At 45.3% G+C, this 13344-nt stretch overlaps 1 protein-coding gene across 1 annotated transcript in view; it reads left to right on the forward strand.

Annotated features, from left to right (window-relative positions):
* Window positions 1-13344, forward strand: part of FRMD3 (FERM domain containing 3) — a 194316-nt gene that overhangs the window by 150073 nt on the left and 30899 nt on the right. Inside the window, exons 7-9 of the mRNA XM_015419287.1 lie at window positions 3074-3161; window positions 5145-5233; window positions 11182-11245. Of these exons, the coding sequence (XP_015274773.1) occupies window positions 3074-3161; window positions 5145-5233; window positions 11182-11245 (241 nt within the window). The remainder of the gene's footprint in view (window positions 1-3073; window positions 3162-5144; window positions 5234-11181; window positions 11246-13344) is intronic.

Here is a 13344-nt window from a genome sequence, read left to right on the forward strand (position 1 = left end):
AAAGAAAACCACTACTAACTAAAACCCCAAGTATAGGAGATCATAACAATAGCTTATATAAATGTTAATCTTAAATTGCTAGTATTACTTTGAACATAGTCGGTTATGCTAATTTTTTATCTTTTTATCCAATTTTAACTGCCAGGCAGTCCATATCATTAGCCACGGTCTCAGTGGACAATTCTAATCCTTTTCTTTGTAGAGAAGTAACAGCTACAACATGTACCACGACCACTGGCTCCTCCCTAGCACTATCTACCAGCCTATCTAGAACACACATAATGTCCACTACCTTTGCACCAGGCAGGCAAGTCACCATACGGTCCGTATGCGGATTCACCATCCAGCTGTCTACCTGCCTAAGGGTCGAATCACCACCTACCAAGAGCCCCCCTCCCTCCCTGCCAAGGGATGGTTCCTTGGTGCAAAAGGATACCTGTTCAGCAGCGAGGGCACATTCCCCTTATCCGCAGAACAGTGCCCTGTTTCCTCTCGACTCTCATGCTCCCTGACAGCGGTAGGGCTGCCATATTCAGAGTGGGACATATCTAACAAGTCCCCGAGAGTCTTCTCTGTGCACCTACCTGACTGTCTCTGCTTCTCCAGGTCTGCCACCTTGGCCTCAAGGGAGCAAACATGTTCCCTGAGAACCAGGAGCTCCTTGCACCGGGCACACACTCAAGACTTCTGTCCAGTGGGCAGATAGTAATACATGTGACACTCCGTGCAAAACACTGGATAACCCCCAACCCCCTGCTGCATTCTGGCTTCATAACTGCTTTTAAAATAATAATTATATATAATCCCCCTTTTAAAACCTTTTGTATTTATGTGGTTCTCCTTGTAGAACTCTCCTTACCTTACTGGGAACCCAAGGAGACTAGGGCCCTGTCTTTCTGGCTCTTCCTGGGCTTCTTACAGAGCCCCTAGTCAAAGAGCCCCTAGGCTAAGAGCCACAGTCCAAGAAGAAAGCTCGTGACTCTGGCAAGGTGCTGCCTTAAATAGAAGCTTCCCCCATCAGAGGATGTGGCCAGCAGCTATTCAAATTCACCCAGGCACTCAATTACAGTCAAACAATGACCCTTTCATGCCCTATCTCAAGCAGCCAAGGCTTTGCAACAACTCACCCACACACTCCCAAACACAGTACCCTCTCAGCTAAATCACCTCAGCTGAAAGTAAATAAAAAACACTCACCCCTCTAGCAGCTCTATCTCCTGCTCCTTCTCAGAGCTCAGTTGGGTCAGCCCTGTTTCTAGCAAGGTAGAGCCTGGAGAGGGCCAGGTTTGAGGTGCGGAGGGACTTCAGCAGGGTATAATGCCATAGAGTCCACTGCCCAAAGTAGCCATTGTCTCCAGGAGAACTGATCTTGGTCATATGGAGATCAGTTGTAATAGCTGGGAAATTTTCTGTAGGGGGAATGATGTGCTGTGGCTGGGGAGCACAGTGATTTCTGGGAGATCTCCAGGCATCCCAGGGAGATTGGCAACTCCAGTGACCATTTAAGGGCATCAGAGGATGTGGCCAGCAGCTATTCAAATTCACCCAGGCACTCAATTACAGTCAAACAATGACCCTTTCATGCCCTATCTCAAGCAGCCAAGGCTTTGCAACAACTCACCCACACACTCCCAAACACAGTACCCTCTCAGCTAAATCACCTCAGCTGAAAGTAAATAAAAAACACTCACCCCTCTAGCAGCTCTATCTCCTGCTCCTTCTCAGAGCTCAGTTGGGTCAGCCCTGTTTCTAGCAAGGTAGAGCCTGGAGAGGGCCAGGTTTGAGGTGCGGAGGGACTTCAGCAGGGTATAATGCCATAGAGTCCACTGCCCAAAGTAGCCATTGTCTCCAGGAGAACTGATCTTGGTCATATGGAGATCAGTTGTAATAGCTGGGAAATTTTCTGTAGGGGGAATGATGTGCTGTGGCTGGGGAACACGGTGATTTCTGGGAGCTCTCCACAGGGAGAGCTGGCAACTCCAATGACCGTTTAAGGGAGGATTGGGATATGTATTTTGGCAACTCCAGTGACCCTTTAAGGGAAGATTGGGATATATATTTTACCTCAGGACACATTCAGTGACTCCCAACTGCAACAGCGAACTGTTTAGAATGTTAGAGGCAAAGGCCAATCAGGCCACATATGCAAATGACCTCTGTGTTCCGACTAGCTATGGGGGGGTAGAGGAACAGCAAACTGTTTAGAATATTGGAGGTGGAACTCAGGCAACACAGCCAGTGCTTAGGGAGTCCTTCTGATTTACAGATCAGGGAGCCAACTGATTTGGGAGTGCATGGAATGTTCAGCAAAGTGCCACCCAAAAACACAATTATATATAAGGAGAGATAGCTGCTCAGTTTGGAAAAAGTGTGAATTGCAGTCATATGATAAGAACAGTGCTGCTATGGACTGTGACAATTACAGAACAGACATTAACATGAAGCTGCAGGCTACAGATGACTTCCATCTCTATGCAGTAGATTTTTGGAGCTGCCCATTAAAAATTTGAAAGCTTCAGTTGGCACAGAATATGACTACTTGCCCATTGGTGAGAACCTGTAAGGGGGAGCATATTACTCCCATCTTGAAATAGCTTCACTGGTTTTCATTTGCTTGAGTCAGAGAGAGAGAGAGAGAGAGAGAGAGAGAGAGAGAGAGAGAGAGAGAGAGAGAGACAGACAGACAGACAGACAGACAGACAGAGGCAACAACTACTAAAATATCCTTGCTTGTTTCCAGAGCTGGAAGGAATGCATTTTAATCTGGGCCATTCCTTTAAATGAATTTGAGAAGTGGGTGAAGGGAAACTAATACTTTAGTTTATTTCTTATTAAGTGTTAACTACACCAAAAGAAGGATACTTGATAACCCCTGATTAACTGCACAGCTCACTGGAGTCCCAAGGGTATGTTGAAAGCATCCAGGCTTAATCCAAAAGGATTAGGTGCTTGGACATAGTAGCGGGCAAATCATACGAAACATCTCCTGTTTCCTTCTGTGATGACTATCATTGGCTAAGACTATTCATATTTTTCTTACGTACCATTTTTGTGTGTTTGTGTGTTTTTTTAGGGGTCTGAGCCCAGCTGTTGCTGAGTTTAATTTATTACTGAAAGCACATTCTTTAGAAACCTATGGTGTTGATCCCCATCCTTGCAAGGTAAAAAGTTTATTTTAAAATACACTGAAAGAAATTGTATGTTCTTAGGGTTGCCAAGTCCTACCTTTGTAATAGTGGGGGGAGTCCCGGACATCCCCGGGAGCCTCCCGGCGTGCATGCAAAGTGCGCACGCCGCTATCACATCACCCGGAAGTGACGCAATTGTGTCGTGCACGTTGGGGGCGGGGCCACAATCATCCGAGGGAAAACCATAGCGTTTTCCCTTGGATGATAGAGCATCCCCCCCGCAACGTGCCCAACGCGATTGTGTCACCTCCAGGTGATATGTTCACGCTGAGCACGTCACGCACTTTGGGGGTGGGGTCCCCCCCAGTGGCCCAATCCCCACTGGCGGGGAACATGCCTCTCGGGCGGGGGTTTCCCCACCCCCCGGGGGGACTTAGCAACCCTATATGTTCTGTATTTAAGGCTTGATCGAGTGTGTCATTAAGCATTCTGTCTTCCTTTGAATTCAATTATCTGTATGTAGTAAGAATGCCTACAGAGGAGGGGATGTTACTGTGAGCTAGCTCACAGTTTTTTTAGCCTCCGGCTCATACATTTTTGTCTTAGCACAGGAAGGATGGCTCCAGAGCAAACTAACTTATGCAGCAACCAAATCGTTCACTCACAACTTTAATTCCAGTAGCTCACAAAGTAGAATTTTTGCTCACAAGACTCTACAGCTTAGAGGGAACATTAGTCAGCAGTAGGAAACATCGATGTGCTGAGCAGTAGCATTTGCAGGAAGAGGTGGAAGCTCCTACCACGGGGCTGGATCAGTCCTTTAATCATTAAAAACCCATACACATAGTACATTAAACATGCTGTTTTGAATTATATAATAATCAAATATTTTATATTTTTTAGATCCTCTCAAGTTCAGTGTCTGAGAACCAATTAGCATCTTCTTTACTGTTATGCTTTATTATGAATATCATTTGGCTTGTAGCAGATAGAAAGGCAGGATATCCATCTAATAAGATTAAAAAACCACCTCTCTATAAAAATGTATGTTGCTGTCTGCTCGTGTTGCATCCCCTGTTTGAAACATTTCGAGACATCAAACGGTGTGTCATCAATCATAAATTGGCATATTTAAATCTGACCCAGTTTGATACTGTTGATTCAATGGTAAATGCTAGAATACTAGTGTAAGTGATTTGTTGATGTCAAAATAATTGTATAGGGCTGGATGGAATATTCTGTATATCTGTAAAGTGTTTTATGGTGTTCCAAATTGCAGTCAAAGGACATCTTTATGTTATAAATCAAACAGAGTGTTTTCATCCATGTGATCCCTTCATAATGCTAATTTAGGGTCTAGGGACACTTGCAGGGAACAATCAGTGAGGGTAGGTGTTCTCCCAGACACTGATATTATCCTGCAATCCCCTCCTCTACAGTCATTTTAAACATTTCTTTCCCAGATGGGTTCTGAAACCAGAAGTGACCCTGACTGGGAGAAAAATGGACTTGGGATACATGAATATTTATATGGTAGGCATTTTTATTCATGGCCTGTATCCCATTCTAATAGGCCAAAGTAGCAATATTTGTTGCTTTGTTGCTTTCATTTAGAAGTCTGAAGCACTTTGGGTCAATTTTAGGCACATACATGAAGCAACTCAGGTAGCACCTCCTGCTACATGGGAATGCCATTGTGGAAAACCTGATCCCAAGTTTGGATAACAAAATTACTTGAAATGCAGGTCCATATGGTGCTCACAAACAGTCTCCTAATCATGTCATGGAGGAACTAGTTGGGTCTGACTGGAAGCATTAGGGCTACCTAACATTTAAGGGATGGGAACAATCAGTTCATAATTTCTGCCCAGTTAAGTTGTGCCAGCTTCTTCACCACTCACTAGCAAATTCACTGGATCTGCTATTAGTGGATGGAAATATACCCTGTTAAACATAGAACTTTCTGTATGTTCCACTCCCCCAATGTTTCTAATTTGTTTTGTTTTTCCTTTCAAGGATTCAACAGGGACCACAACATTTTTAGGATTCACAGCTGCAGGTTTTGTAGTTTTCCAGGGAAATAAAAGGATACATTTGCTAAAATGGTGAGATGACCCACCTGAGAACTATTTGTCTTGTTAAAATATTACTGAATTTATTCCCTTCCAGAAACAGTTTGATTCATTTCAGTGTCTTTTCTTTTGAATCTAAGTGATGCAGAATTATTTGACTTGCTATTGTTTCTAGCACATTAAAATAAAAAAAAAACATGGACATAAATTTTAGTGATGATGAATATGGTGCTCAGAAACTTGAGTATTAAGGAAACAGTATGTGTTAACATTATAAGAAGATTGATGCTGGCACTTGAACTTCTACGGAAGCCATATATCCTTTTATATAAACACTGCTTTCTCATTCAGTTTCCCTTTAGTTCCTTGGGAACCTCCTTGTTTGAGGTTCCCAAAACACTTGCTACTAAAACTGTAGCAATGTTAATGAAAAGTTATAATATTGTTATGCCTTGGTGTGAAAATCCATAAGGAAAGGGTAAACTAGTAAGTTAATTGCATGCCTTTCCCCCCTGGTTTATGTGGTTTTGATTTTAATTTGGTTATATACTAGCTTTGACTGGTTAACCAGCTGCAGTCTTTCCTAGGCAGAAAAGATTTGGCCATTGAAGTGCATGCCCCGGTTACATCTTAATTAGATTACTGCAATAAACTCTATGTGTGGCTGCCCTTGAAAAGTGTTCAGAAACTTCAACTGGTGCAGAATGCTGCAGCCAGGCTGTTGACTGGAGTGGGTGGTAGGGACCATATCACTCCAGTTTTGGCCCATCTACGCTGCCTTCCAATTTGTTTCATGGCATAATTCAAGGTGCTGGTGCTGATCTTTAAAGCTGTATGGTTTGGGAGCAACGTACCTACTTCCTGAGGAATGTACCTGATAGCCAGTTTGGTGTAGTAGTTAAGAGCGTGGAGAACCGGGTTTGATTCCCCACTCCTCCACATGCAGCTGCTTGAGTGACCTTGGGTCAGTCAACTCATAAGATCTTCGTCGTGGTCTCTGTGCAGTCCCACACAAGGGTTGGGCGCCTGCGCACGACCTTGATCGGAGAAACTTCTAGAGCTTTGCCTCAGAAAGCTTTTGGCGGGCTCTCTTCCTGCCCTGGGGAGCAGGCACGTACTGCACATGCCTGGAGCGGGGGAGAGAGCCGCCTCCCACTCAGTTCTTCTTCGACCGCCTGTGTGTTCACACCTCGTTTTTTGTTCCTCCGTAATTGCCTCAGCTTTTCTCTTTTTTCTCTCTTTCGTTCCCTTCTGTCTTCACTCTTCAACTTTTTTTGTTCATTTTATTCTACAAAAGTGGGAAGAAATTTCAACCAATGTCTGGGTGCTTACCATCTTACGGGTCGGGTACGCCATAGAGTTCATTTCGCCTCCCGACGTACCTCATTATATCGTCACCCCCCGGATCCTCTCCTCGATTCCGAGATTTCTGCGCGTCTAGCCAAAGGCGCCATCGAGGTAGTCCCGGAAGCGCAACGAATCCTAGGCTTTTATTCAAAATACTTCCTCGTACCAAAGAGGGATGGCGGCTTCAGGGCCATTATGGATCTCCGGGATCTCAATCGGTACATTCGATGCCACAAGTTCCAAATGGTCACCCTACAATCTATCCCATTGATTCCTCAGGCGGCATGGCTCACCTCTGTCGATCTCCTGGACGCCTATTTTCATGTCACTATCCGTCCACAGCATCGATTGTTCCTGTGTTTCGCTGTCGGCAATGCACACTATCAATATCGGGTCCTTCCGTTCAGACTCTGCACTGCCCCGAGGGTTTTTACTAAGCTGATGGCTGTGGTGGCTGCAGATCTCCACCGTCGGGGGATTGCCCTGTATCCCTATATCGACGATTGGCTTCTTGTTGCCTCCACCCAGCACCAGCTCCTGCAAGACGTCCAAACCACCCTATCTCCCCTTCGTGCCCTCGGGCTTTGTGTCAACCTAACCAAGTCATCCCTACAGCCTCTTCAGGCCCTTCAATTCCTGGGTCCCCATTTCGATACCAACCTTGAGATCGTGTTTCTCTCGAACTTGAGGGCCTCCAACATACTTACTCTGGTCTCCCAGTTCCAGACCTCTCCCCGCCAGTCTGCTCAGTCTGTTATGAGGCTCTTGGGCTCCTGGGGCATTTTGCGGCTACTGTCTTTGTCGTCCGTCATGCCAGGTTGAGGATGCGTCCCCTCCAACTTTGGCTTCTCTGTGCCTTTGACCCTTTCCGCAGTCCGTGGCACGCAATCCTGTCAATCCCACCCCCTGTCGTTGACTCTCTCGCTTGGTGGTCTCACCCTCACCACTTGCTCTCTGGCATGCCCTTTTGGCATCCTCCTCCGCAAGTCTCAATCTCCACTGACACATCCCTCTGGGGTTGGGGAGCCCAGTGCGGAATCCTTTCAGCACAAGGGACCTGGTTTCCTCGTGAAGCGGCCCTTCATATCAATATCTTGGAGCTGCGTGCCGTTCATCTCACTTTCCGTGACGGTAGTTTAGAATGCCGGAAAAATAGCAGAGTCTCTGTTTCCTTATATACAGAGTATTTACACTTTATTTACACTGGACACTGGATACAGATATACAGTTCTTCTGTAGCAAAATCACTGTACAAACTGGCAAAGTGCTACGCAGACAGATGATCCCACAAAAGAGATGTGTAGCACTGAACAAGCCACAATATATATGTACATTGGCCAATCAGAATATAGCAATTACTTTAGCTGACTCATGGTGACTGTTCCAGAATCTGATGCAATCTGCCAGTCACCTGACTCCTGACTGTCAAACTAGATCAGTAAGATCTGACACTGCTGATGACTGACTGACATCTTGCCAGTAATATATCCAAATACTGTCACTCCGCTCCTTTCTCCCTGTCCTTCGAGGCCAAGTTGTTCGGGTTGCCTCTGACAACACCACCACAGTCTACTACATAAACAAACAGGGCGGGACAGCCTCCTTTCATCTTTGCCATGCAGCAATCGATCTCTGGCAATGGTGCATCCACCACTCCATCACGCTCTCTGCGATTCACATCCCGGGCGTTCAAAACGTAGATGCCGATTGGTTGAGTCGCTCCCAGTTTTTGGACAATGAATGGTCCATTCACCTTCGATACCTAAAACCTGTATTCCTCGAGTTCGGTCGCCCTGTCATAGATGGCTTTGCAACTGCACACAATGCCCAGTGCTCCCGCTTTTTCAGCCGCAGTCCACCATCCGCTCGGTCCCTGGGAGATGCCTTTCTCCACACCTGGACGGGGACCCTGCTTTATTTCTTCCCTCCATTTCCCTTGATCTCCAGGGTTGTTCAAAAGATTATGACCGTTGCAATGTTCTGCATTCTAGTCACTCCATGGTGGCCGTGCCAAATCTGGTTTCCGCACCTCCTTTGGCTCTCCAACCAGACATTCCATCCTTTTCTTGTCATTCCACATCTCCTCTCTCGGGCTCGAGAAAAGGTCCTCCACCCCGATCTGGGTTTCTTCCGATTAACAGGCTGGAAGATCCTGCATTAGACTTCCTGCCTGAAGTGTCCAAAGTCCTTCTGAATGCCAGGAAACCATCTACCCGTGCCACGTACGCTCTAAAGTGGAAGAGGTTCTAGTCATATGCCTCTGATCAGTCCTTTGATCCTCTCCAGTTGTCTCTCCGTGAGATTTTTTCCTATCTCGCCTCGTTAAAGAATACTGGCCTGGCATACTCATCTTTAAAGGTCCATTTAGCAGCCATCTCGGCCTACCATCCCTTGATACAGGGATCTACGGTTTTTCCCACCGCCTTACCAAGTCGTTCCTCAAAGGTGCCAACCTCTGTCCCCCTAGGAAGCCTTTGGTGCTTTCGTGGAGTCTCTCGTTCTCACTCAACTGATGTCTAAACCGTTTGAGCCCATGGCCACGGCCAAGTTCAGGTTACTCTCCTGGAAAACTGCCTTCCTTATAGCTATTACTATTGCGCACAGAGTAGGGGAACTAGCTGCCTTTTGGGCTGATCCCCCTATACAATTTTCCATAAGGAGAAGGTTGTCCTTAGACCAGATCCTTCTTTCTTGCCTAAAGTCGTCTCTGCCTTTCATCTGTCCCAGTCGTCTGTCTTACCTTCATTCTTTCCGAATCCGGCTGATGCACCTCAGAGAGCCCTCCACTGCCTTGATGTGCGCAGAGCGCTCTCCTTCTATTTACATAGGACTCAGCCTATACGTAAATCTCCTCGGCTGTTCCTTGCCTATGGGCCCCCTCCTGTCGGGGAGCCCATTTCCTCTCAATGCTTGTCCAAGTGGGTGACTTCCACCATAGCCCTTTGCTATGAACTAGCACGTCAACCCGTTCCTACCTCTGTCACTGCCCATTCTACATGGGCAGTATCAACATCCACCACTTTCCTGGCTGGTGTCCCGTTGGAGGACATCTGTGTGGCTGCTACATGGTCCTCAGCATCGACCTTCGTGACCCACTACGCACTCGACGTCCGAGCTCGACGGGATGCTGCGTTCGGCCAGTCAGTGCTGCAATCTCTCTTTGCTTGACCCTGCTACGTCTCCAGGTAGGACCCGTGGGTGTTTTTTCCAGCTGATGATGCTGTGTCTTAACCAGTATTCTTTGTGTCTCTTGCAGCTTCCAGCTCCCTCCTCCAACTGGTTCAGCTCTTGTAATCACCCATGTGTGAGACTGCACAGAGACCACGACGAAGATAAACAGGTTGCTTACCTGTAACTGTTGATCTTCGAGTGGTCATCTGTGCAGTACCACAATCCCACCCAGCCTTCCCCACTGCTGGCATCTCCTATTCACCTTTCTTTGGCTTGATGGGACTTACCGGTAGCAGTCAAAGGAACTGAGTGGGAGGCAGCTCTCTCCCCCACTCCAGGCATGCGCAGTACGTGCCTGCTCCCCAGGGCGGGAAGAGAGCCTGCCAAAAGCTTTCTGAGGCAAAGCTCTAGAAGTTTCTCCGATCGAGGTCGTGCGCAGGCGCCCAACCCTTGTGTGGTACTGCACAGATGACCACTCGAAGATCATTAGTTATAGGTAAGCAACCTGTTTTTCTTTCAGAGCTGTTCTCCTAAATTAAGGGCAGTTCTCGAGTGAGCTCTCTCAGCTCCACCTACCTCAGGGTGTCTGTTGTGGGGAGGGGAAGGGAAAGTGATTGTAAGCTGCTATGAGACTCCTTCAGGTAGGGAAGGGCAGGGTATAAATCCAATCTCCTCCTCCTCCTCCTTCTGCCCTGCTTCAGGTGCCCCCACATACTGATTAGACAGATGGCAGCAGCCCAGGAGAGGGTCTTCTTGGTTATGCCACCAAAATTCTGGACCTCTGTACCCTTCTTTTGCCATCTTCGGCCACCAAGTAAAGACTTATTTGTTTTGGTTGGTGTTCCCTCAGCGATCTCTCCTTTCTGCCCGGTTTTTAATTGTTGTTTTTATGCTTTATATGTATTTTAGCTCTGGTTTTAATTGTTTTTATGATGTGTTTCTTGCTGGTTTTAAAGGTTTTAATTTATTAGCCACCTTGGTGGCCCTTATGAGGGCTGAAAGGCAGGGTATTTTGTAAGATATATATATCAAAGCAGAAATACCCAATAAAGTAGGGCTGTCTTATACACAATTAATGGAATAAGTGATCCCAGTGGAACTTGATTCTTACTTAACACACATAAGATGGGTTCCAATCTACACGCCTATATTTGCTTACTAGAAAATCATTAAATTTTTGCAGTTTGCTGCTGATTTCCTGCCAGGAACAGGGCATGTCCCTGTCCATAGGTTTGCAATCTAATTTTTGAAAACATGAAAGAACAGCATTTTGAATATATTGAATTACACTGTCCACTTACTAATATGGGTTTTACTAAATTATGTTCTTATTTTTTCTATTGAAAAACAGTTCATTCTACAGCAACTTGCTAAAGGTTTATGAACTGGATACATTTTTATGAAATTTCCAAATAGCCTTTTAAAATTGCTCTGTTTTTCTCATTCCAAATCCTTATTTGCAGGTCTGATGTCTATAAATTAAAATTTGAAGGGAAGACATTTTATGTGATTGGAACTCAGAAAGAGGTTGGATATTTTATATATTTTAAATTATTCCAGTTTGAAATGTGGCTCTTTCTAATGGAAAGTGTGCATATTCTGTGCATATTCTGTTTCTCTCAAAACTGCTGCATAGACAGGATTGTCAACATATGCTTCCTTTTCCTTTCATTTATTAGCTTCATTGACCTGAGGTCTGAAGCCAAGCATACAAATAGCTACTATAAAACACATTACATATAATTACAAGATAATTTAGACTAAACATTTTAAAAATGAAAACTAAGGAGCATACTCATAAACAATGATGGAAATTGGTTTAAAAATTTTAAATTTATATGCATAAAACTACCTAAAGCATTTCAAAGCTGCTTTAAAAATAGCACTATCGGTAGATATTTTGCCACCAAGCGAGTTGTTTCAGGGTCTTCATCTGCTAGGAATATGGTTATCGCCCAAGGTTCCATAGGAAGGTGATGCCTATGTAAAATAGGAGTAATCTCTATTGCACCTGATCCACAATCGCACAATCTATTTGAATACGGTTTTTTTTTAGCAAAATGGCCTCTTAGCTCTGCAGTTGGAAAAACATTCAACCTAGCAAGCGTGAAGACATCTAAATCTAGGGGATGTAAGGAAGCTCATATATGAGGGAATTTTCTTAGGTGGCACAATCCCTAACACAAAGTCGGAGAACATATGTTTTGAAATAAAAGTAGGTAAATGCCATGCTTTTGTCCTTTTTTCTTAATGAGAAGTACAGAAGGATGAATTGAGTCTTCAAACTGCTTAATTTTGGCTGACTGTGTCTGGTGCATGTAGTCAAAGTGTGTATACTAAGGATAGGCACGAACTGGGGTTCATGGTGGTTCACGGTTCGTTTGCACAAACCATGAACTTTCATGAACTTTTCCCATTTCTCAAACTGGTTCATGGTTTGTTTGGTTTGGGAGGTGTTAGAACAGTCCCCTCACAAGTTAGAGATGCCAACCTCACAGGGAATCTTCAGCAGCCTATCCTCCATCCACCCTCCATATTTGGCATAGATTGGATTTGGAATGTCTGAGTTATAGCCCTCCAAAGCAGGTGCCCCCAGGAAAGCTCAGCTCTAGCTTCCCCTAAAATCAGCCACACAGCAAGAAATTCTTCCTAACTCACTCTCACACAATGACCAACTCCTCTCTCTTCCTGCTGGTGAAAGCAGCTGAGTCAGGATGTGGTATATATATACGATCTGCTCCCGTAGAACAGAATGGGAGCTCGTAGTTGGCTCTCAGAGCTGCCAATCAAGCTATGGACATCTGCTGTGGGTGTTTTTAGAGCTCCACAAGTCCACCCCCAGCATTGTCTAGGAATTCATTGAATTGGCACCAGGCTGTCTGGAGAACGAATCTCTCTAATGAACTAAATGAACCTCCATGGAAAAAAGGTGATTTGTTTTTGGATTTGGGAAGGATGTGACCAAATGAACCAGTTCAAAACAAACCACAAACTAGCCTGGTTCGTGCTTGAACCCATGGTTCGTTTCTCAGTTTGTGCCCATCCCCAGTGTTTACAAATCTTTCCTAAATTAACAGCTACTGGTCTACATATGTACACACAGATTTTGAATCTGGATTAACTGATTTTAGAATAAATATTCTGAAGCAAAAGTATGATTAATTTGTGATTGGGTTCAACTTGCACACAGAAAACACAAGCTTCCTCAGTGTCCACTAGGGAGGGCATGCTGCACCCCCACCTGCCCACTTCAAACACCATTGCAGGCTCCTGATGGAAGCCTTCTGTTTTATGCAAAACAACCCCCCTGGCCTTTTTTGCACCACAGTGAAGAAGTTCACTTCCAATCTTGCGCATGCTGCTTAAGATTGAAGAAGGAGGAGCCAAGAATGAATGAGTGGCAAAGAAAAACCCAAGCCCAAATACACACACACACACACACACACACGTTCCCACTTGTGCTCTCATGCCGCTAGTCCTTCATGCAGCTCCAAACAATGGGGGGTGGGGTTTGTGTAGGAACAGGAAGTGGCTTTTGGCCCCATCCACTTCATTAATGGGGAGGATAGAAGAGAGCCCCAAAGTGCACACTCTCCTCAGCAGCTGAGAGAGTGGTTTCCTCCACT

This window comes from Gekko japonicus, unplaced genomic scaffold (assembly GCF_001447785.1).
Source record: "Gekko japonicus isolate JY-2015 unplaced genomic scaffold, Gekko_japonicus_V1.1 scaffold133, whole genome shotgun sequence".
NCBI lineage: Eukaryota > Metazoa > Chordata > Lepidosauria > Squamata > Gekkonidae > Gekko > Gekko japonicus.